Genomic DNA, 26,731 nt, shown 5'->3' with positions numbered 1-26,731 from the left:
GTAGTGTACAAATGTGTTGGTGAATTCCAGCCACGTCATTCAAAAATGGCTTCAAAAGCCCCACTAGTGTTAGGCCATGCCTCTCAGCTGTTCACTCACAAGCTCTGTCATTTTTCAGTCAATATTTCTATCCCTGCTAGGCGTACTTCTCACCCGCCTTAAGTAGTGTCTCGGTCTTTGTGTGGTATTCTGCTAAACTAAAGCAGTGCTAATCTCCTCACGGCACAAGGTGCCCCGTGAAGATCCCCATGATTTGGGGTTGGTTAGCGAAGCGAATTCCCATGCTCGAACTTGACTCTGAGTATGACGTCCGCAGTTTGGACATGTGACTGGACCTCGACTAATATTGTATCTACCATGGTGGTATATGTGGTTGGTTGTGCTGTTAACTGAGTGGCTGTAATGGTTGTAACAGTTCTGTTTCATGTTTTCCTTTTCACAGTAGAACCCATTGTATTCTTCATACATTTCTTGACAATTTTTCGCATTGGTTATGTGTCACTAGTTTTAAATGCACACAGGCTCGTGTTAAGCCACTGTAGTGCACCTGTCAGTAATCAAATATTGGTTATTCTGTAATATTTTGACAACCTTTTGTATTAGCATGCAGAATATTCTTTGTGATTTAATATGTCGCTAAGTTTGCGTGGTGAAAATAAAATACTGTTCGCATAATCAATTCAAGTAAAATCTATATAGGGTAATTAATCTATTGATAAATACTACATATCTTTGTTTCAGGTCATGATTGTGACTATGTAAACTAGCTATCAGCCTTCTATTGACTGGTTAGAATTTTGCTCTCTCTACTAGGAAAGATGTTGCGAGTGAATCAGTCGCAATTTTTGTCAGAGTCGGTTTTTTATGGTCCTATTGACAAAAATTATATCCACTTTTAGAATCAAAAATTACTTCGTACCAAATAGTGCACTCTAGCCCCATACTTATGCTACGGTCTGAAACTGTACATTTTGATGTAACTTCCCAGTAAGAGCGAGTAACTTCGGGAACATAGCCTGTGGTCTTTGTCCAGCAAGTATGGGCCAACAGCTACTCCTTTGACCCCAGCCTATTTGAAAATGGCGATGTGTGGTGGTAGGACTTTGGTTGCTGGGAGGTTTCTTGGCAAATTATCACATAAACACTATGGTAAGAAATAAGTAATATGTACTTAGATACAAACGGATGTTATTATATTTTTTATTTGTAAATAAGTTTGTCAAACAACCTTTTACTACTAAATATAGATTGTAAAGCATAGATTGTGAACTACTAAGCAAATTTGTATTACTTTTAGGTAAGGTCTGATGAGAAAGTTCCTTTTTTTAAACATGATAAAAAATATTCTTAATAAATTTTTTTTCGCGGGTTTCAATTACCTTAAGAATTTGGGTTTCATAAGTAATAATCTATACTGAAGTATGTAATTATAGGACGTCGCGGCTTTTTAGAACGAAAAGAAAAAAAAATTGAAAAACGTGGTTTTCGTACACTACATACGTCCCTAAATTTAGTTCAAATGCATGGTTTCGTAATTTCTGCTAGTTCGTGAAAAAAATTAAATTTTATATGAATATAATAGCTATGCTTTTACGCTGCTGTCGCCATTCATTATTTACCTGTGATAAATAGGAATATATGTTTTACACGTACTTGAGATGTTCCCGAATCACCCCTGAAAGGAAAGTTTCTATATTATTACTTGTTTGGGAGGGGGGGGGGACAGTTTACACCTTATATATATATTTTTTTGACAACTTTAGTCAGTGTAGGTGGTGGTGTAATAATGTAATTTGTTTAAATGACTGTATTTCAATTTTAAGGAATTTTTAATTCTTATATTTCATGTAGGTTGTTTTATTGTTGAGGAATACGTGCTGTGCTCTGAAGTAGCTGACATTGAATTTTGCAGTCTTCCAAGAGAATTAATTACAGCTGTCGTATATTCTGTTATGGCAGGTGTTTCATTTATCCAAGTTTATCCCTGGATCCTGAAGGCTTGATCCTGTTGTACATGATGCTTGCTGTTTTAATTCAGTATTTCGAAAGATCCTGCACGTGAAAGAAATAAGAAAATTGTGAGTTTAGGTTTAAAAAAATCCTTTTTATTCAACTTAAATCATAATTCATTATCGTATGAAAATATGTACGGTAGAAAGACAAAATTGTTAATTATGTAAATTCTCTCAACTGGTGATTGGTTAAAACTGAAACTGTTACTTGAGGATCCCGATGATCTCTTGAAATAATTTTGATTTATTACAGCCCATTTTCAAAGAGGTAATTTCCTAAAATAAGCTTTCAACTTTTAAAAAAAATGTCAATCCCAAAAATGGTGTTTTGAGTGCTTATTTCCCTGAAAAATGGAGTGAAGTATCTTTAATTTCACTAACCTAACCAACCGTTCACACCAATTCACAGATTTTGTTTTAATGTAGCGCTAATTTTCTCGTGTCGCGGCAAATCCGTAAACAAAATAAAATAAAATTCAGAAAATACTTTATTTGAACAGGCCAGAACAAAAATACAAATGTACTTATGTATGAAAAATCACAGGATCGGAAACTCAATTAGAGCACAACATGGTGACAGCTGCTTCACTGCATAGGTTATCTAATGTGACTTATAAACAGTAATTTCTCAGAAACCAGTAGGAGTAAAGAAATGCCATTTACAGGGTGGATAGGCCGTTAATGTTCAAAAAACATATTTTCCGAATTTTATTTTTTTTATTCATGGAAAAGTTGCGACTCAAGAATTTTGCTGTGGTAGTATCTCTAATATACCATTTTCAGAACTGTTATCCAGTGTAGATCATCTGAAGAAAAAAAATGTCAAAAATTAAGAAAATGCTGTTTTCGTAAACTACTAATGTTCCTTAACTATCCCCTAAAATGTAATTTTAAAAATAAGGCAGGATTCCTAGAAAAGAACTCATTAGCAGGTAGGACAATGAAAGACCAGGGAAATAATGTCATGCCATTATGGCTTGGGCTCAGAATGTTTTCTACCTGAGTTGGTTTTCCATTTCAAGCGAATATTAAACAATATTGAACAATGTTCACTTGAAATGGAAAAATAATTAATGTAGAAAACATCTTGGCCCCGGCCATAACATACTGACATTAGAGTACCTTTTTTTTTTAACAGCCTCAGCTACGCTATATTCCTAAGAATCTCTGGAGAACCACGGGATTAAGTTGCTGTAAAATTCTTATGTCGCTGCTTTTCCATAAATTAATAAAATTCAGAATATATTTTTTTTTAAAATACTTATAGGTGTTCCTTTCTTTACCCTTTGTAAACAGTAAATTTCTACTGGTTTCTCAGAAATTACCATTTTTAGGTCACATTAAATAGCCTATGCAGCAAAGCAACTAGTATGAATGTGTATATTTGGTATTTGGATATTGTGACCCAAAGGATTGTAAATAATAATTCAAAATAAAATTACTTGAGTCCCTATACTGAGCATCCAAACCCAAGCATCAACCTTGACAGAAATTTTTTTAGCAGTATGGAGGCACGAAGCACAGACGTTTACGTGCGATAGCACGTTACCTGGCATATTATAGGGATTGTCATTACGTGTGTCAAACGTAATAGGTAGTTCCGTTTTGTATGTCAGGTTACGTGCGTCAGCACGTAACAAGTTAGTACTTCATGTCTCCATACTGCTAAAAAAAATCTCTGTCAAGGGTTGATACTTGGGATTGAGTTACAATAACCAAATAAAAAATATGCGCGTTCTTACATGTATTGAAAACCACAGGATCAGCATTGCAATTAAAGCAGAATATGGTGGCGGCCACTTATTTAACTGTAGTTTCTCAGAAACCAGTAGGAATTTAGAAACACTGTTTTCAGGTTAAATAGAGGAACAAATGCCTTTAGTATTCAAGAAAAGTATTTTTTTAAATTTTTTCTCTTTATTACAGAAAAGCTGCGACATAAAAATATTACGTAAGTTACAGCTAGTATCAAGTGCAGTAGGGTGGTGACAACAAAATCAGGAAAATATCACTTTGAAAACAGACTCGGTTAATCTATTAAAAATAATTCCGATCAGCTGCATCATAAATTATTGTGACAAAAGATAACAAACATGTTGAAAATAAATTTAGCAAATTTATTACGTTCCTGAAATTGTAATGTAGCTGTAATCTAATGTACAAACCTTCCACAGTTTTAATATTTATCCCAACAACACTAAAAACACTTGTCAATGTTACAGCAAGAGGGAAAAAAACATAAATTCACATAAATTTAACTAGTACAATTTTCACATGATGGATAAGTTGGAAGCAATTTTTGGGAAACCTATGATTCACATGCCCGAAAACTTGGCTTTCTGTAAGCCCAGTATTTTTGAATCACCATGGAGTGAGTCCCTACTGTGCTTGCAAAAATCTTGCCTGAATAATGTCAGGGCAGTTAAAATCAGAAAGGCATGTAAGATATGAAATGTGATTATTAGGCTTCCTCCAATTTTTACCAATGAGGCAATCTTTATATAATTCCACAAAACATGACATGATAAAATATAAACACACAAGTGAAAAAATAAGAACAGACTTGGGATTATCGCAAAGATGCTGTTGAAGTATGACCACAGTATATACCTATGCAAGTACTTAAACACTAATATTGATTTTTTAATTTTTATTTCGGAACTGTGCCTGTGTAATATTTTTGTGTCGCAGCTTTTCTGTAATAAAGAGAAAAAAATTAAAAAATACTTTTCTTGACTACTAAAGGTGTTCCTCTATTTACCCTGAAAACAGTGTTTCTGAGAAACTACCGTTTGATAATTAAATTTTAATTTTACCAGAAGAACACCTACTAAAGATTATTACCACAGTGTTGCCATATGTGTGTTATATGTGGATTTTTGCCAGACGTTCAGAGATGTCTGGCCACAGCCACGGGCAGGAAACTCCAAGACAAGACTGGGAAGAACATAGTGTTCGTTGACGGCGTGCGGACGCCTTTTTTGCAGTCCGGCACAGATTACTCCCGCCTTATGGCCATTGATTTGGCGAAGCATTCGCTCTTGTGAGTCTAGTTACGTTTATTTTTTGTGAATTAGATTTACTGACCCAGTCCTTCATTATGGATTGTGGCTTTTTTTTTTATTTTATTTTTTTTTTAAATTTGAAATTTGTTCGGATATATGTAAATGTTAAAAGTCATGGCTTATTAGAACCAAGGGGATAAACCGTCAAAATAAAATTTGTTTGTATGTGCACTTAGTCCTTTTTTATTTATTTATTTTTTTTTTAAATAAAAAAAGGGAGGTTTTTAAAATATTGCAAGTGGTTTTCTACTTTTGAAGGTTGTAGAGTCGCTGCTTTAGTAAATAAGATCGATAGTATTCAAAGTGGAAGGTTGGTTGTATTCATTATACTAACACCACATAAATTACCATTTCAACAAAGATTTTTATTTTTTTTGTCATCTTCAGCAAACAACATGGTATTGTTTCCAAGTGCCAGCACAATTTATTTTGTTAGTTTATCTCACTTAGATTTTGCCAGTAAGCGGCAAATTTCAAATGGTACCAAAAAATATAGCTTGTATCGTATAAATAATTACCTATTCATATTATATTTAAAGTAGGCCTACTGAAAAAAAAAATTATTTATTGTATGAATTTTTAACCATCATTGAAAATAAACAATTATGTAGTACAAAATGAAAGCCATTATTTTACATTTATATGAAGTTTCTTCTATCCAGCACCTCTTTACAAAGTCATTGGGCAATTCAGGCCAGAAATGTGTGGAAGAAAACAGCGCATGTAGAACTTAACCACGGAAACTTTTTTTTATTACAAATTAGTGAGTAGAAAACTGTACCGTAACATATCAAGTGTACAAAAACATTTTTGTTGCCAATAATGTCTGCTCATAAAATATCTTAGTTACATCGTGGACAGTTCTTTTTTGAGTTGTTTGATAATAGCTCATTGATCATCTACATTATATTCTATTTTTTAGTTATTTTCTGTTTTTACAGAACAGGAAAAACTGTAAAATCTCTTCAAAACGTTGAAAAAACATATATACAGTATTACATATCAGTCTAAAAAGGGTACATTAATTTTTCAAACTACGCAGTATTTTAATTCATAAAACCAAATCGTAAATTAATTAGCTGTTAATAATCCGTATCCATTTTCTACTAACATAGTTGAGTGTAAGGGATACAAACAAATTAATATGCATTAATTTGTTCCAGAAGCAAATATATATTTAAGCATCATCTTTTAAGTTTAATCATAATCGATAGTATTGCATTGCATAGTATTTGTTATTTTTATTAGGCTGGCAGTGTAGGTTATATAATTTTGATCAAAACTGTTTAGTATATACTGTGCAGGAAAACATGTAGAGTTAAATTTTCATGTGTTTTGATAGTATAATTTTTTGTTTTGCCAGATCGATGAGACAGGAAAAAAGTGTCTTATGAAACAGGAAAAACTCATAGAACTAAGCTGAAGTAAGTGTATGGTAACCCGGATCAGACAAGAATCGTCTTGAAAGAGCCTGATTTCCTGGCTGTTTTGCAGGGTTCATACACCTCCTTGAAATCCTTTAAAAAAAATTTGTCTTTAATAAATAAGCTTTATTAAAAGTCCTTCGAATTCACCAAGTATCCTTAAAATCTTGTTATTGATAAAAGATTGACAGCATACAAGTAATGGATAAATGCTGGTATTTTAATATTCTTTTGTTCCCGACTTGGCAGCAAACAACGCTTCGCCGTACAATTGGTGAATTTCAGGCCACGTGATTACATTTTGTGTATTAAAAAAACTTTTGAATTTTTTTTATTTTTTTTTTATTTTTTTTTGTACTTTGTATCTCACCTTTAAACTAAAAAGACCTGTTTTACTGTCTTTGAACTTTAGAAGTATATGATAGGGCTAAAAATTTCGGATAGACGGTATCCTTGGGTTTGATGTGTGTTCCAGAGATAATTGTGGACAATATGGGGCTTAGCTGTAAGAATTGAAATAACCAGCAAAAATTAACTTTCGTGCTTTTAACTGTTTAACATGGTTATTTTCTGGAATGGTTATCCACCTCTTTACAGCGGTGAAGGCGGTGAAGTGAAGGGTTCTTTTAATTTTTTTTGTTGCGCAATAAGGGTTTCGGTAAGAATTGAAATAACCTACAAAAATTAACTTTTGTGCTTTTAACTATTTAAAATGGTTATTCACCTCTTTACAGCGGTGAAGGCGATGAAGTAAAGGGTTCCTTTAATTTTTTTGGTTGTGCAACGAGGGTTTCGGTAAGAATTGCAAGAATTGAAATAACCAACAAAAATTAACTTTCGTGCTTTTAACTATTTGACATGGTTATTATCTGGGAATGGTTTTCCACCTCTTTACAGTGGTGAAGGCGGTGAAGTAAAGGGATCCTTTAATTTTTTGGTTGCGCAATGAGGGTTTCGGTAAGAATTGCAAGAATTGAAATAACCAACAAAAACTAACTTTCGTGCTTTTAACTATTTGACATGGTTATTATCTGGGAATGGTTTTCCACCTCTTTACAGTGGTGAAGGCGGTGAAGTAAAGGGATCCTTTAATTTTTTGGTTGCGCAATGAGGGTTTCGGTAAGAATTGTAAGAATTGAAATAACCAACAAAAATTAACTTTCGTGCTTTTAACTATTTGACATGGTTATTATCTGGGAATGGTTTTCCACCTCTTTACAGTGGTGAAGGCGGGGAAGTAAAGGGTTCCTTTAATTTTTTGGTTGCGCAATTAAGGTTTCGGTAAGAATTGTAAGAATTGAAATAACCTACAAAAATTAACTTTTGTGCTTTTAACTATTTAAAATGGTTTTCCACCTCTTTACAGTGGTGAAGGCGGGGAAGTAAAGGGTTCCTTTAATTTTTTTGGTTGTGCAGCGAGGGTTTCGATTAGAACTGTAAGAATTGAAATAACCTACAAAAATTATCTTTCATGCTTTTAACTATTTTAACATGGTTATTTTCCTGGAATGGTTTTTCCACCTCTTTACAGTGGTGAAGGCGATGAAGCAAAGGGTTCCTTCAATTTTTTTGATTGCGCAACGAGATGATTTCGGACGGAGCGCTGTGCCGTGCAGGGGGATCGTGCGCAAGACCGGGGTCCCCCACGAGGCGGTGGACTACATCACGTACGGCACGGTGATCCAGGAGGTGAAGACCAGCAACATCGGGCGGGAGGCGGCGCTCGCCGCCGGTTTCCCGTACAGCACGCCGGCCCACACCACCACCATGGCCTGCATCAGCTCCAACGCCGCCATGACCACGGGTGCGTGTCCCTCGGCCCTGTCTCGGTTCTCACCGCGTTTTTTTTTTTTTTTTTTTCATTTTTATCGCCGTTTATAGACATTCGCAAACTTCCGGTGCTACGATACCTGCGAAGGCATAAGCGGAGAGAGGAGCCACAACCTCCTTCTGAAGCAACTCGGTAACATGCTTAAAATGACTAGTGTATGGCACAGTTTATTGGCCAGTTTATTCCCATTGAAACCGTGTTGAAATTCTGATGTTACGGAAGAAAAAAATTTGCCAGTCCAGAGTGGCAGTGGCTCCGATAATGCCGGATTAAAGAGGCTTTATTGCGCGTCGAAACGACGTTAAAAAGTATATCGCTTGTGTTGATAAATCAAGGCTGAAACCGTTTTGATTATTTGGGAAGGGACCTGTAAACTGGCTACTTCTTTTTAAATTATCATGTGTTTTTAAATGTTTATTTTTAATATATCTGTTTTGTAATCCCAAAACTCTTTGAGAACGATACCCTTCTCTTTAATCACGAAATGGAATATAGTCATAAGCAGTGGTATTGTGAGGATCTGCCGTTCATGAGTTGACACTTTTAAAGAATGGCAGGGTTTTTAATAATGGTACCTAAGGGTCCTCTGGTAGCCTAAAAATTCATTTTTTAGCATCGCCTTATTAAAAAATTTCTGGAGTACGCTTGTCGAGGGAGATTATGGTAATTGCATGCCCCTATAATCCTCAGAAAGTCTTATCAAAAATTTATTCCTTTAGTTTCGTTCGGCACCCTCGATCACAAATCCTGGCTATGCTACGGATACTGAAGGACAACTGGTCATGGTACTGTAACGGTATTGAAAGTCATGAAACTTCAAATTTCTAGTAACCTTTTGCTATCTTGCTTTTTTTAATTTTTGGTGCATTACTTCAGTTCATAGTCACGGATTAAATATAAATATTTGGAGACTGTCTACGCAAATCGTAAATGGGAATTATCTCTGGAAGATATTTTTTTATTTTACTGACGTAAAAATCGACACGTTCCTTATGAACAGTAGACCTGTATGGTATTAAGTTTGATTTTGCTTAGGTATAAAAATGACCCTGTAGTTTAAGGAAATATATTGATGGCTTAGAATGAAAACCTTTTATCTCATAAAATGCAAATTTTACAGCAGAGACAAAAAACTGTGCTACTGATTTACGTGGTTTCTTTTTTTCCCAATTGAAAGCAGTAGGATGCACATTTTATTTCTTTCAGCCAAAAATTTTGTGAGATACGAGGTTTTCCAACCAAAAACATAAAAAAACGTATTTTCGTCCAAAAATTGAGATACGAGGTTTTCATTCTAAGCCATCGATATACCAAATATTTATTAAAGGTCCTGTAAAAGTTCTGAGAATTATAAACCAATTTGCAATTCAATTTGACTTTGCAAATATTTAAAAAAAAAAAATTGATTTGATATTTGCTTCACTTCCAAATAACAAGAATTCGCCTAGACCTAATGTTTGGCTTGGGGGAAAATTATAAAAGATCTAGAGAAGTCATAGGGTTCTGTTCCAGTGTCTTGCTAGACGCGTCGATAGAGGAGTAGCGCGAGGAGAGTTTTGCGTGCCTGACGCATGCCCCATGCTGGCGGCCGTTGTTCCAGGGGTGGGCCTGATAGCGGCAGGGGTGTACGAGACGGTGCTGGCCGGAGGGGTGGAGTTCATGTCGGACATACCCATCCGGCACTCGCGCAAGATGCGCAGCCTGATGCTGCAGGCAAACCGCGCCAAGAGCCTGCAGCAGAAGCTGAAGCTGCTGCTGTCGTTCCGGCCGTCCTTCCTCGTGCCCGAGGTGCGTGCCCCCCCTTCCCCCGGGGTGTGTCCGCCGGCACGAAGGTCACGTACTACTGGCTCGCTGTAGGAAAGGTTTTGATGGAGATTAAAAAATTGACGAAAACTAGCTTCTACTGCGCAGCTTAGGTTCCCCCCTTCTTCCTTCTTGGCGTCTGAGAATTTCCGTCACTCGCCTCTCTGTCGTAAAGAAGGGAGTGGGGAACCTAAGCTGCGCAGTAGAAGCTAGTTTTCTTCAGTTACTAGTCATGTAAAAGTAAACTGAAGAACTAGAAATAATAATAATAATGTAATGAAACTAAAGAACTGATCACAAAAGAGTACAAATAAAAACACATCTTTAAAGTTTGAAAGATTCCATGTTCGAAAAATATATATATTCGAAGGACAGTATTAAATTAAAAATAAAAATAAAACACTGATAACCTCTGAAATCTACTAGGCCAATTTTTTTTCTTCATACTTGTCCTGGGTAACATTTCCCTAGATATTGTACTTTTAACATGTAATTAGTATATAAATTAAATTACAATGTGCATTGATCCTGGAAACTTAATTTCTGAAACAACCATTTCAAGGGTAGAATGTTTCAGCACCTTAGTTAATATTTTTTATTTTTTTTTTTTTTTACCTTGACACCTAGATTTTAATTTGAGGGGTATATTCATAATACTCTCTGGAATTCATTTGAATTTGAGAAAATCAGGATCTGATCTTTCACTACAAAAAAAGACTAATTTAACAGCAAGAGTAGTTGAAGTGACAAAACTTTAATTTCCAGCCTTTTAGCTAACATTAATTTTGATGCCTTACTTCAGTTAATAGTAGCACATAAAAAATAAGTATATGGGGAATGGCCACTTAAATCAGCACATTTCTATGAATGTTTGATGTATTTTGTGCTGTTCAATTTTGCTGTGGTTATTTAAATTTGAAGAAAAAATGACACTTGATTTTAAAAAAAGTGTTAGAATATTTTACTTAAAAGTAAAAAAAAAATTCTAATAATTGTTTCACTAGTTTCTTTTGAATATGAGTAGTGGTATTTTGGTGATACAGTAAATCCTTGCCATGAAGTGGATAAAGTTATGTTTGGACTTATAAACATAAAAAAATTTTTCTAAAGGGTTAAAATTGTATTTGTTTATAGGGACAGTAACTGATTATGAAGGAAATCCTTAGATGATGCTGTTCACTTTTACATGCTGAACTGACTCACATTCGTATTTTACTTCATTAAATATTGCCTCTTAAAACTGTGACCACCAGCATGCCAAGTTTAGTGCTTCGAAATTTAAATTTTAATTCTGGATAAAGTTTTTCTGTGCTGAGATTTGCAACAGGACTTGATGTAAACTTTTGGAAGAAAACTACGAAAAAAAAAACACAACAGATGTATGTCTGCAACACGTGTATGTCTACAGACATACATGTGCTGAGCAATGGCGTATGTCCAAAAGTTTACATCAAGTCATGCACTCCCGTTGCACAAATCTTTCAAAGATAATATTTGCGACGTGGAACCCTGACGTTACTCTCCTTCGAACCGACAGCTGCCCGCCGTGGCAGAGTTCTCGTCCGGGGAGACCATGGGCCACTCGGCGGACCGTCTGGCTGCGGCCTTCAAGGTTTCCCGGGCGGAGCAGGACCAGTACGCCTTGCGGTCTCACATGCTGGCCCAGCAGGCCCAGGAGAAGGGCTACCTCACGGACGTGCTGCCAATTAAAGGTTACTGGTTCCCATCGAACACTCGTGTAGCTTCGATTTTAGTACATTAGAACACTGATACAATGTGCCTGCTTATAACGTCATGATTTCAAAGTCCCATTTCCCCCATAAGAACAATGTATGTATTTATTTACTTTTTAAAATGTTTCATGAACGGTGCATCATCAAACGCTCCGTGTAGCTTTGATTTTAAAAAAAACTGGTGATGGGGTGCAATAGTAAATTAGAACACTGTTATAATGTTCCTGCTTATAACGTCATAATTTCAAAGTCCTATTTCCCTCGTAAGAACAATGTATGTATTTATTTACTTTTTAAAATGTTTCATGAACGGTGCATCATCAAACACTCGTGTAGCTTTAATTTAAAAAAAAAACTGGTTATGCGGTGCAATAGTACATTAGAACACTGTTATAGTGTCCCTGCTTATAACGTCATAATTTCAAAGTCCCATTTCCCCCGTAAGAACAATGTATGTATTTATTTACTTTTTAAAATGTTTCATGAATGTTACAATTCCTGCATATAATGTTTTTGCTTTCTTAAATCCAATAAATTTCAAAAAAATTTTTCAAGAAACCTAACTTTTCCAACACTTGTTCCATCTATGAAGTTTAACATGTGAAAATGTTTACAATTTATAATTTTTTGTTTTGTTTACAATTATGTGAATCTGTATGATGAAATTCTTGTTATTTACATGGTGATGGTGATTCATATTTTTAATGTGTGTGGGATGTGCATCAGGGCACAAACCCTATGTCATGAGTGACATAGATACTGCCACATGACATGTAGAAGCTTAAAAGTAAAACCTCTTCAAACTTGCATTAAATTATTGTGTTACATGTTGGAAAACACTTCACTTTTGTGACCAAAATACTTTGTACCAAAGGGTCCATGTTCTGAAAATTCAGGAAAGTTTGAATTGATCGGGGAAAGTCAGGAATTTTATTTGAAATCTTGGAAAAGTCATAAAAATTCACCTAGTGATAGTAATTGTATGGTAAAAATGTCATGCTATTTGCTATCATCCAGACTGAAAAATATTTTTTTTTGTCAGATTGTGTTTTTTTTTTTTTTTTTGCATAGTCATACATGCTATAATTAGGTTTATGCAAGGCTCTCATTAAAATAGACAGTGGAGAGAGACCTAGGCCAGATATAGGGGTGCTGGAGTCTGCATTTTCATTATTTCTTCCAAAAAATTGTAACATGAGTTAATTGTTAAAGTAATTACCTAGGGAAATTTAAAATTATTGTCATGGAAAGTCAGGAAAATTTTATTACAGGTTTTTTGGGATATCCTATGTATAGTCCTTAAGTATTTTAGAGAACTGTGGTTGCTATTAATTAGTGATATAGTGGTTCCTTATTGTTACTGCCTTAATGCATTCTTATTTAGCTGCTCATGCCAGTAACAGATGAAGAGGCATGCTGTTTCTAACTTCTAATGCCTCGAATCCAAATGTAGGCCTCAGGGATCCAAAATAATAATAATATATAGTGGTGCACCGATGCCGATACCGATGAATCGTAATCGGCGATTATGGGTACTTACCGATTAATCGTAATCGGCGATTATCTTAACGATTACTTTGCCGATTATCTACGTCCCGGCGTAATTAAGTAGGTTTTTACGGTGTAATATTTTGTTACACATTTTAGGACGAAATACGGTAATATTTGTATATATTACAAAATTCATCAAACTCCGTCATATCATGATTACAGATATTTCGTTAAGTTTAATAAATCTCATTGCCTCGAACAATAATACACATTTTTCCTTCACGTTTATTTACGTTTCGTCTTTTGTTGTCTTTTGTCTAGTGGCCTTGCACATTACCTATTAGCCAGAGATGTAAAATAGATGGCACACAAAATACCACAAGCAGTTGACAATCGATCTTTTTGAGTCGTAGATGTTCAAAAATCGTGGTCCCGATACCTTCTAGAGTTTATCACTGCATTTTACCAACTCGTTATGGGTGTCTTTGGTAATTTGTTTGTGACGTGAAAAGTGAAAACGTATTTATAATTTTATATTTTTAGTCAACATAAATAAAATCACATGTGCTAGAATTGGTTTTGAGTCATTATTATATAAATTATAGTGAGATGGCGAGTAGGTAGAAAAAATGTGAAGTGTGGAAACATTTTTCTATACACTCAAGTGAACAAAATAAAGCAACATGTTTACATTGCTAAACGGTAATTTCTCGATGCAACCTTATGTGATAGTCGACAATAATGCTAGTTTTCCGCAACAAAAACTTACCTAATGTAAATTACAATTATTAGACTGTAGTTCAAGTTGTTTACAATAACAAATATAAATAGAAGTTAATTTAATTTACACTTTGCAATGACTAAATAGTGTATTTTATATATTTTTATACTGTTATTATAACTGTATTCTCAATTTTACCTAATCTTGTTACTAAATTCACATGGAAATAAAAAAATTTATGTACATTATTGCACTTAAAAAAAAAAATGTTTATTATAATCGGTAACTGAATCGGTATCTGCCGATTATTGCTCTCATAATCGGTAATCGAATCGGTAATCGGTAAAGTCATATCGGTGCACCACTAATAATATACAAGAAATGGGTTTGAAACTTTTTACCATTTAAATGTTCTGTTCATGAACTAAGTTTATTTATTGAATCAATGTATATTCTAATTTTATTTATATAATTAATTGCATGTTAAACATACAATATCTTGAGTAATGGTAACATTATAGGTATGTAGAAACAAAAATTTCCTAGTAAACTTTTATGGTTACAGTGTTGAATTTTTTTAATTTACTTTATTTCCTCTAAAAATTTTTTCTTCAAATCTTTATCCTCGAATATAGAATCCTTCCAATGCTAAGGATTTGATGGTATTTGAGGATTTGTCTGGCCCATCCCTGATATGTGTGAAACTCAACTTCCTATGACCCGCTTGTTCCAGTGCCTGGCGTGAAGAACATGATCTCGAAGGACAACGGGATCCGGGTGGCGACCCCGGAGCAGCTGGCCAAGCTCAAGCCGGCCTTCGTGAAGCCACACGGCACCGTCACGGCGGCGAACTCATCTTTCTTGGTGAGGACTGGTTTCCTTAAGGGGGATTAGGCCTCTCCATCTTGTAATTTCAAATTTTTTTGTGGTTTGACATGGCATATGACTTAACTTTGGCTACTTGTTGAACTCAGCACTTGTGAACTGGTGTGATTATCATGACAGTTGTAGTCGCGCGCATGAAATAACAAATTATTTCCTCGCGGCACTTACACACTAGAGCCTCTTGGTAAATACGTGTTTGCAACAAGGTATAGGAGGTCTGGGAGGTATGATTTATGGCTTGATGTCCTAAAAATTGGGATAAATAGTTCAAAATTAGAATTATAGCAACAAGATGGAAGATACACGATGCCAGGGCCTAAATACCTCTTAACATCCTTCTCTGACTGCCGTGTTGTCAGCATGTACGCTTGGGATTGAGTCCGCGTGTAAATTAAACGAAAGATACCTTTAACTGTGATGGGATAATTGATAACTAGGGACAGGATTGTATGGTGAATTGCATTAACACCGATAATTATTTCAAAGCACTGCATAACACTGAAAAGTAAGTTAATACATTGAATTCGAAATGCAACTAAAACTTAATTCAAATTGTAAAACAGTAATCTTTTAATTTTTGAAGTTCAAGGAATGTCTGGCCAAAATTTGAACTAAAGTGCACGGATCAGAAAAATTAATTTAATTTTATAAGAATAATTTTGTTGGCTCTTCGTGTGGACGTTCGGAAATGTTTACCGCTGCGACTTACGAACTTGCAGAGTGACCATTGCTCTAATCCTTACTTGCACAGACAGATGGTGCGTCTGCGTGTCTGATCACGACCGAGGCGAAGGCGAAGCAGTTGGGTCTGAAGCCGAAAGCCTACCTGAGGGACTTCCTGTACGTGTCCCAGGATCCCGTGGACCAGCTGTTGTTGGGGTGAGTGTCTTTAAAACCTGCGCAGTTTGTCACTGTACGCATTGACCTGAATTGAAGCCGGCCTCTGAAATTGTTTGTTTATTTATTTATTTACAGTGTAAGTAATTTGTTTAGTATTAATTTTATACTATAATGTATGACCCAGATGGATTAAGAAAAAATTAATATGATTTTGTTTGTTCTTGCATTTTTTACATTAATAAGAGTGTTTCTAATACACAAAAGTTTCTGATGAATTTTAATTTTTCTGAGTGTTTCTGTTCTAGGCATGCTTATTACTAATGATTTTACTGTGTAAGTGGATAAGGTGCCAATAATAATGAGACTATTTTGGTGAAATAAGTGTTAAGGAATATTTTAGTTTCAAATTTGTTGTATAATAAAAACATTTTAATGAATAGACAATATTTGAAAATAAAAGAACCGAAATCTCATTTTTTCCAAAACGAAATTTCCCTAGAAATGTGTAGTTTTTGGCTGCTAGTTTGTGTTGCATAGTCTCCGTATGATGTCTAGCAAATGGTTAGGGTTTTTTTTTTTATGTTGAGGTTGGTCTTGCAGGCCGGCGTATGGAATCCCGAAATTATTGGAGAAAGCGGGCTTGAAACTACAGGATATTGATGTGTGGGAAGTGCACGAGGCTTTTGCTGTAAGTATTATGTATCTGCCTATATTACCTATGAGCAGTTATTTAGATTTGGCTAGTGTTGCCAACTGTTTTTATAAACTAATGCTCATTGTGTAAAAATGATTAAATCTAAAAAGCCTACATTTTAATGCTTGAATAAAAAAATTAATTGTCTTTTATTTATCACTTTGTTTTTTTCAGTATTTTCACAAACAATAAAAAAAAATTATTTTAAATTTTAATTCTAAGCAGTGACAGTATGTGTGTGTAGGGCCAAATCCTAGCCAATCTGAAAGCCATGGACTCTGATTGGTTCGCCCAGAACTACATGGGACGAAGTGCCAAGGTTGGCGTGCCTGACCTGAACAAATTTAACTCTTGGGGCGGGTCTCTCAGTTTGGGCCACCCATTTGCTGCCACAGGTAAGATTCCTATTTTTTTCCCCAACATTTTTTTGGTATACTTTAAATAATATTTTGATTGTGCTGTGTTCTTTAAAATAGTGTGTTCTGGTAGGTTTTTAATCTAAGTTTTGAAGGGTGTTTTATAGAAATGGGCAGTGTCTCTTCTGACTTGACTCAAAAGTAGACGTCATTATGCTCAACAGGACGATACTCAAGAATCTTTATAACTCGATACATATTTGTCATATGCAACAAGCTTAAAATCTTGTACCATTAAATTGCAAACACTTTACAACGTAATCTCAATTATATTTGCGCAGTTTCTGAAAGAAGGATAATTTTATATCCAGTAGTAATACTGCCAGAAAAACATACGTTTCGTCTGCTACAGTAGAATCTCGTTATAGCGATTACGGTAATAGCGAGAACACGGCTATAACGAGGTATTTTTGAGGAATTTACGGCGTGAGAGCTTGAAGCGCGCTTTTGTTATTTGTCTGCTTTATCTCCACCCCTCTCGCTCGCCACTAGACATCTTGCCGTTGACGCCTGTCACATTCTTCAGCTGTGCAGTCGCCACCTAAGTGCGTGGCTTTAAAAATAGAATCCCGTCCTTTCTTTATTTTATCAAACTTCCGTTAGTTATCTGTACCGTGTGTAGACAAAGTTTGATATTGGAACAGAAACAACGTAAAAAAGTATTTTTTACAAATTAGAAATACCGTATTGGTCCGAATATAAGGCGACCATTTTTACATAAACGAGAGATGCAAAAATTGGAAGTCGCCTTATTTTCGCACCCAAGACGTCAGAACCGCAAACATTAGTTCCAAGCTGAAAGCTACAGTAGAAACATTGTTTAACAAAACGTTCACGATTTTTTATATTAACTAAAACTTTGTTACCTCACACGGTAAAAACAATAAATCCACCTAATATTGCAGTAATTTACAATTGTTTGAAGTTGAAAATTAAAATATTTGTTCTTGAGTAAAAACGTGAATGTTGAAGCATCTCAAAATGGCAACCTTTTATTTCACAATTCATATTTGTACTTTGTGTACAATCGCGTGTTAACATTTACGGTAATTTATCTTCAGATTTTTAACTGAAATATTTGTACTAAAATATCACAGTTATTTTCAGAACGATTGTTTACGTTTACAAACATTTCGGATGTAATGTATGGAAATTCACGGCTGCCAACTGTCTTTCCACAATATTTCTTTGTTGTAAAACGAACATTGCCGAACATGCTCGAAGACGCCATATTAACAGGAATTTGGTACGTTGCTTCAAAAGCTATTTTAATAATCCACTCTTTATTTATGTAAAAACCTTTCATAATTATAATAGATTATTCTTTCAAATTCATAGAACAGACTCTCTCTGTCAGAGAGTAATATGGACAAATATACGCGGTCACGTAACCGAAGTTATTCATGGCCGTATGCTTCATCATGTCAGCTAGCCACTTGTTTTGTTCCGGCAAGATGCATTATTTGTTTGCTTTTTTTACGTTAAACACACTACTAAATAGTAATACACCTTGTTCTGTGGTAATACGTAGCTTAAGTCAAACGGAAAGTTAAATGCTGTATTTTAAGAGTGATTAATAGCCATTGTAAAAATTTTAAATTCGTAGATACAGTAAACTGTGAAAAATCAACAATCACACATCGGTGGAACGGCGGGGAACGAGCTCTAGACAAATAAACAGCTCTGAAGATGACAATTATGCAGCTTCATTAGAGTAAACACGAAAAAATTTCTAGTGTAATATTTAAAAGTGTAAATATTTTCTAATTGTTTTCTTTTGACTTTTAGGGTAGGCCATTCAAACTTATTTTAAATAAGTAAAGTGATAAATATAAATTAATTGTTATACATAAATGCAAAAACGATTTATCAACACAAAATGTATGTCTAATGAATTTTCACATTAATTTCTACCAAAAATTATTTTTACATTTGTTTGGCCTCCTGAAACTGCAGGTCGCCTTATATTCGGGGTCGCCTTATATTCGGGCCAATACGGTATGTATGTTTTTGTTTTTATAATCGCGTATATTTTCACGTTTTTTTGTTGTTATCTTAAAAGAGATAATATTAAAAAGCCGCTCTAATGAGATTTAATTGTTTCTTGGTTAACAAAAACTATTAATTGTTTATATTCTATTTATTATTATTTACGCGACGTCATACTGTACGCGTACGCAATACGACTGGATTCGTTGCTGCAACATAACATAGCAAATTATGCGGTATCAGAAGTAACGAGTAACGTAACGATAGTAATGAGTACTAATTGTTATAGTAACGAATACATACGGGTACGCATTTTTTCGTTACTTTTACACCTCTAGTAGGCACTACCGTATTTATTTCCGAATCGCTAGGACAGTTTTCTTGTAACTTTTGTTTCGGTCAGTTGTTGGGGTATTTGTCCGGGAAAGGGGTGGTGATGGTTTAAATTTAATCCCAAATTTATTTTCTAAAAAAGTTTACAGGTTTCTTTAAATGAAAAGTATAGTTTTCCAGCGACTATTTCGTTTGATTCGTACGTGCGTTGCCGCAGCCGCACTCCTGCTATTTTGTAAGGAATTAAATCGTCGCGCTACACTAGCACCACCTGTTATCAACATCCCGAACCAACATGGCCGCCAGCAGACAGCCCGCGTCGACGATAGATAGCAGGACAATGCTGTGTTGGCCGCGGGCTGAGATGCTATACTTACGTGGCGTGGTAGGGTATTCTGGTTATTTTGACGCAATCGGTGATCGCATCCGTACTTATGGGGTATCGTTTTAAAGAGAATTCACACATCTGCTCACAGAAATTAAGATTTCGTTAATATAACCTATTATTTTCCAATTATACAGGTTTAAACACAATTTTTATGCTATTTTCGGTTAATTTTTATTTTTTGGGGGCCAAAATTTGTCCAATTCGGTTATAGTGAGGACACGGTTATAGCGAGGATCAAACCCGGAACCGTGACACCTCGCTATAACGGGACTCTAGTGTATTTCCTTTTCAAAACACAGGAAAAGACACCATTTTTGAATGGTCTGCTGCACATTGTAGATTTTTTTAAACACAGCTGACAAAAATATGAAAATATAGTATTTTAATGTCTTAATTTACATTTAATTATACTACAGTGGCAGTCTACAGTATCACTGTCCGACACACCGTGGACTTTCATTTCTTTGATTGTATAGTAGCATGGTGATACTGGTTTATTTTTGTCAACAACAAACTTAATTACTCATTTTACATGTAGTTTTTAAGTTTAATGCCTTTTTAAAAACAAATTCCTGACAATGTTTATAAATTCTTAAGTAGTGCTGTTTTTTTAAGGAAGGACTTTAGTTTCTAGCCAAAAAAAATGAAAGAATAAAAGGAAAACCAATTCAAGTTTAATGATCAAATGACAAACCTTTTTAATAATACACTATAATTTTATATCAAAAGAGTTTATAGAGAGAAAAACAATTAACACTGAAGTTGTATGTTTTGGAAACTAAGTGGAATCTAAAAAAATAAAAATAAAATATTGTGTACGTGACAGGTTTGTGACCCAAGCTTGACGGTACTGATCATTTTTCTCTCCAACCGAGGTGATATTAGTTGAATTCCGCAAGTCAAAGCCCAGATTTTCGACGTGGGAAATTTTGAGAAAAAAAAGGTGGGATGAGGAGGTTAACCTGTAGGGTGTTTTGTTAACAGGTGTGAGGTTGACCACGCACTCTGCCAACAGACTGATCAAAGAGGACGGACAGCTGGCATTCATAGCGGCGTGTGCGGCCGGCGGACAGGTAGTATTCACTAGCCGCCCTCTGTTACCGTATTTACCTGCACCACAAGGGTCACCCCTGCGTGTGTGGGTAGCACCTTTAATGACTCGATGTAAGCTTTTGGACATACGCCATGTTGCTAAGCAATGGCGTATGTCCAAAAGCTTACATCAAGTCATGCACTCCCATTTCACAAATCTTTCAAAGATGATAATAGCACCTTTAATTTTGGGCGGGAAAAAAAATCTTGGCATTTTCATTGGAAGGATAAGGGTCCCACCATGTATGTATCTTGTCTTCACTAGTTACAAGTCTTTGTGTTCCGTTTCTCAGCTTTTTGGCACTTACAGCACTGGTGTTGTTGATCCTAGGTTCTTCTTTGTCTGTTCACTACGTGAAAGGCAGGGGCCCCACTTCTTTCTTCCCCCCTTCCCCCATATTTACGACCCTCTAATTCCTCCCCCCCCCCCCCCCTCAATGCTACTAACAAAAGACAAAGGAGAAGAATGTTATTTTTTTATTAACTTGTTTCTCTTTCATCTATGTACTTTTTTTTACAATTCCTTTGCTGTGGAAAGAGAAGAGGCTGTGCAAGCTACTCTTTTGTTAGTTTTGTCTATATAAACTGGCACTCCCGTTACTGTGAGGCTGGAGTAATATAAAAGGTGCAATTGTGAAGACAAAACGATGGCTGCAGAGTTTTGTCATGGAACGTTCAGAGTTGTGGGTTTTTATATTTTCCTCGCTTCGCCATCACAGCGCAGCAGACACTGCAGCCTGCACTGCTTACGGAGCTTCACACTACTGCCAATATGTTTTGATTAAATTAATTATAGTTACTTGTAGAGTTATATTTATTAAAAACCAATATTGGTTAGTTAATTGCTCACAAGTTGAACCACTAAATACAAATTATTATTTTTTTTTTTAACCCTAAGTGAATAACTTGCACAACAGTACATTATCTGACATAAGCCTATATGCTTGAATTTTTATTTTTAGCATATTTTTTATGAGATGCTGCAATAGTTTGGTTTTATTGTAGAAATAGATAAGTGGTGGCATTCCCCCCCCCCCCCAAAGAAAATCAGATTACCTAATATGGTATGCCAACTTGAAATTGGCGGCCAACTACAAAAGAAGCCATTGCCCTATTTGTCTGGGCCATTGTGTGCTGACTGTAGACATTTACCTAAAAATAAAATCAGCCAATGACAAAATACAGACAGTGCTACATAGTTTTAACACATAGCTGGTCTAAATATAGTTTAGTAATAAGACACAACCCTAGAAGTAAACTCCTTCATAATGATCTCTTACATTTATTCTCATCCACTTCTAAGGTTGGATTAGAACAGTTCTATCCTTCAGTACTGGCTGTCATTTGAATTAAAGGCCCCATTACATAATTTTTGAACTATGTCATGTAAAATGTGTAGGCCTGTTGGGGTTTCAATTTTTTTTAATTAGTATCTAACATGAATGCAAAAGGGTGAGAATTGAAACTACAAACAAAAAAAATTCGCATCATGTAACACAAACGTAGTGAGAAAAAAAAGTTAAATATGGAGTGAGGTGCCTTGTGAAAAATTACAGTTCATACTGAACTGAAAGGTGGGTAAGATAAGTTGGCTATAGAAATTACATGTAACAAACTTTTTGAAATTAAAAAAAAAATGTTTTCCTTATTTCCTAAAACCAGCTACTCTAAAATTCATCCAAAAATTCTGTCAATTTAACAAAAAAGTTATAGTTTTGTTTAGTTGTTCATTTACAAAATGGTGATAAATGTGCTCATTTTTATATATTTAAGCCTTAGTTATTCAAGCGTTCCATTTACAGCAGCCAGATAAACTGTATTTTAAGTCGGTGATATTGCAAACACATAATTCTTTACTGATTTTATGCCTTTATTTAATATTTAAACAATGCATGTGCCTGTACCTGAGAAAAAAGTTGCATGGTAAAATATTTTGTAAAATTTAGGTTTGTTAAATTGTGTTATGGTGTTTTCTATGATTTTTGATGTTGCTGGATAAAGGAAATATCTGCTATGGGTTTGATTGATGCATTGGTACGTTAGAATTGATAACTCTGTTTATGTGCTTTACGCTTCTTATAATTCTAGCACTTATTTGATATAACATAGGGTTATCTTTATATTAAGGGGCATGCCAGAACAGAGTTTTAACTTTTAAGTCTTAAATATCAGTAAATGCGATTTGGCTTTTTTTTAATATCAATTTAAAAAAAATTACTGAAGATCACAAGATAGGAAAATTGCTATAATAGTATGAAAAAAATTACCAAATGTTTTTTGATACTATATATATATACATATATATACATATATATACATATATATATATATGTGTGTATGTGTATATATATATATATATATATATATATATATATATATATATATATATATATATATATAAAATTTGGCAAAAAAACATTTTGATATTTTAAGCACCATTAGGTTTTACTTATGTTTTGGGATTCGTTGAGTGTTAGTAAAAATATTTTATTTGGTATTTGTACTATTTGTTTTTAACGGGAATATGTGTTTTGCTTTGTTGTGACATGAGATATGCAGCTTTGTCTTCCTCACTAAAAATATCTATGTTGTGTCACATGAGAAGCCTAAGATGTACATCAAGTTCTGTCCCTGCCCGAATACTCACCTTCGGCCAACCTCGGGATTTGTTTTATTTTTGCGCAGGAAAAATGAATTCAAATATTAAAAGTGGTCGGTTAGGTTAGCTACATTAAAACACTATGGATGGTTAGTTAGGTTAGTATAGCTACATTAAAATAAACAGAGAAATATATAAATATACGTATATATACCCGAGGTTGGCCGAAGGTGAATATTCGGGCGTGTTTGGGCAGGGACAGAACTTGATGTACATCTTAGGCTTCCCGTTGTCATATACCTGAGGTCATTTGAATAGACCTTTAGATTTTTATTTTCCCTGCAAAAAGTGAGAGTGTTATCTGGGGTGGTCACCCCAATGGTGGCTCACCCCGGCAACACTGCGTGCACACTGCCAGATGTTGGTTACGCCTTGAAGGAAGGATGCCGGCTGAAAAGTGCCTCCGCGCAACGTTACATCTGTTCCGGACTCAACCGCGTCGCGCACCACCCCCGCGTGGCAAGCTCGCGAGAAGATGAAACTTGTGTAACCAAATCCTTCGCGGAGGTACTGGGCTCGTCAGTGTGCTAGAGTATTGCCGAGACGACAGGGCCTGCAGTTTCAAAGTATAAACTGCACGGTAGTATAAGTCTCAGACAGTCTCTCGTCGTTTAAACAGCGTCACTTCGAAACAGCTTTGCCGTTGTTGCTTTTTGCATGCTGCTGTAGATAAGACAAGATTTTATGGTTTTATTTTTCTAAATCCTGTTTTGAAATACTTTACCAAAATCATGGTAAAATTCATATGCTGCATTTTTACAGTAAAATTATTTTTATAGTAAATTGGTCTAAAACATACATACAGAACAATCAAATTAGCAAGCATTTATGGTTTATAATTGATTCAATAAGTGGGCGCAATAAACCAAATTAAATTAATTTTTTCGTATTCCTGTACTTTGATACAATTTTTTGCCTGGAATTAATTACGTTCCTTGAATTTCAAACATAAAGAAAAACCTTTTTTTCTTTAATGATTTGAATTAAGTTTTGGTTAAATGCTACTTAATTCCTTGCATTTTAGTTATAAGACTATGCTTGGTAATGCTTTTCGTTGTTATTTTGGTTTTATCGCAATTCACCATATAATCTTGTTCCTAGCTATAGAGTATCTCATTCTTAGTTTGTAGTAGAGATAAGATATAAGTTGTATATGCCCTTCCAAAGTAACAATTTTCTCCTAAGATGTTTTTGTAAGAAGCTGTTAAAGGACTGTGCTAAAACAACAGGTTGAGTTGCAGTTCTTTATTAAGCTTGCGTATCGCATGAATACTAACTTGTTGCAGTTTATTATTAAGCTTATGTATCGCATGAATGCTTATAAAATTATAAGTGGCATCTATCTCTTTGATAAAAGCAGATAATGAGTCTATTATACTGTACTTTCTCTGCATACTTTGTTATTTTATAGAAAAAGTACTTAATAGATTTTGTTTCAAGCAATTTTTGTTTTCAGGGAGTGGCTATGATAGTGGAACGACACCCAGATGGCAAGCTCTAAACAGGTGCTGTGTAATAATTGGTTGCACAAGTTACTGTTTACTACTAAATTTAAGATTATTATTTAAATACATAATGTCTTTTTTCCTACCTATGTTCATAGAATAGTTAAAGCGTTTGCAAGCAGTCAAGAAACTGGACACATACTGTTGCTAGAATTTTAATGGTATTGTAAAGTTATTCAAATGAGATTATGTTGCCTCCATCACCTAGTATATTCATAAAGCTTTGTGAAAACATTCCTGGAGCTTGGTGGAGAGTGATGTAGTATGAACATCATACCAAAAATATATATTTTTTTTTTAAATTTAAATTCTTTCTATCACACAATTTAAAAATAGTCATTCTGGTTTATAATAATTAGTGGTTGAGCTGTGGTGATTAATGACTTTATTTAAAATTTAGGTATTCCTGTAGGATCACTAATCAGCATTTGTTATAATGGTGTCGTGTGTTGAAAACATAAGACTAATAATAGTTTACTACTGTATCAGTTAATATGAGACATTATTTTGTTACAAGTATGATTTTTATTATTTAGTAAGCAAGTTCTGTTAGTAAATACAAAGTGTGTAAATTACAATTACAAGATTAGAATTTTTTCTTGCTAATGTGTATGTACATATCTTAATGACCAAATTAGTTTTTATAACTTTACTGAAATGATGTTTGTTAAATAGATAAGTGAACTTGTGAGATTGCTGTTTATATTTTTACATGGTTAAATAAAAATAACTTTAAATTAATACCTTCTGATATTTTTGTAGCTTTTTAAATCTGTCAAACCATTGTGTTGTAAATTTAAAATACTTAAAATGTAGATGCGCCATAGTAGACCACTGTGTGGCTGTATTTTTAGTATTTTTTGCATGACTTTCACCAGAAGAAAAATTTAGAGGCAGAGCATGTAATTTCAACTAAGCTCTTCCAGTAGCTGATGCAGTTAGTGGAAGAATTACAAAACATGTACACATCAGCTTTTCCCTCATCACATCAAATCTCCACCATTTTCCAGTTTTTCACTGTTGGAAGACACCCTGACTTATCTTGAAATTGTGATAAACTGTGTTTTAGTTCAGCAAAATTGCGAACCCTTTTTCTGCTAATTTACTATGGAATCCAGAACCATTATTTACGCTTACATAATTTGTTTTTGCGTCACAATGTCTGTTTTGTGGTAGTGGTATTTTGATTGTGACTATCAATTTATATGCCTTTGCAACTATTGCGTTCACTTATTTTAATCACCATTGTAAAGGAGTGTGCATATTTTGTGCTCCATGGTTGTTAATTTTTTATATTACTCGTTCGTGACAAATACAAATAATAGTTTGTTTTCAAGTTGGAAAAGTCACAAATAGTTTTTTTTTTTTTTTTTAATCATCCGCACATTTTTTTCTGCTATGGTTTCGCTAGACAGATTGTATGCGGTCCCAGTCCCATTAAAACAACTAAACTGGGCTCTTATATTCATTATTTCAAAATGTTGGTTTTCAAATTTGAATTGAATACAAATAATGGAACTATCGAAAAACTTAAATATTTTTACGGGTCTAGTTTACAATCAATATAAAAAGATAAAATATACAATTTAATAAACCATTATCAAAATACATTTCATCATCAACTGTTACTAGTTACTAGCTTGTTGCCAAGTTGGCAGAAATGCCTCCATCTTCCTGTATTCCTCCTTCACTTTATTCCAGTATTCTCCTCTCTCCTTTTACTATCTACTCTTTCCATCTCCTACAATGCCATCATTTTCCTAGGCAACCTCTCTTTTCCCATTTTCTGAACATGGCTATACCACCTCATTCTACCTGTTTTAACACCACCATCTAATTCAATATATCTT

The 26,731-nt window shown here is 34.6% G+C and overlaps 1 protein-coding gene across 1 annotated transcript; it reads left to right on the top strand.

The window, feature by feature from the left end:
- Nucleotides 1-1,026: 1,026 nt before the first annotated feature.
- LOC134539589 (trifunctional enzyme subunit beta, mitochondrial) lies at nt 1,027-26,332 on the top strand. The gene is made up of 11 exons (XM_063381755.1): nt 1,027-1,149; nt 4,899-5,055; nt 8,118-8,305; nt 9,933-10,120; nt 11,673-11,847; nt 14,814-14,944; nt 15,717-15,844; nt 16,406-16,493; nt 16,744-16,894; nt 20,610-20,698; nt 24,833-26,332. Exons 1-11 carry the CDS (start codon nt 1,080-1,082, stop codon nt 24,875-24,877), a joined length of 1,410 nt encoding a protein of 469 aa, XP_063237825.1. The 5' UTR covers nt 1,027-1,079; the 3' UTR covers nt 24,878-26,332.
- Nucleotides 26,333-26,731: the final 399 nt, after the last annotated feature.

This window comes from Bacillus rossius, chromosome 15 (assembly GCF_032445375.1).
Source record: "Bacillus rossius redtenbacheri isolate Brsri chromosome 15, Brsri_v3, whole genome shotgun sequence".
NCBI lineage: Eukaryota > Metazoa > Arthropoda > Insecta > Phasmatodea > Bacillidae > Bacillus > Bacillus rossius.
This window is presented reverse-complemented; position numbering and strand designations above follow the sequence as displayed.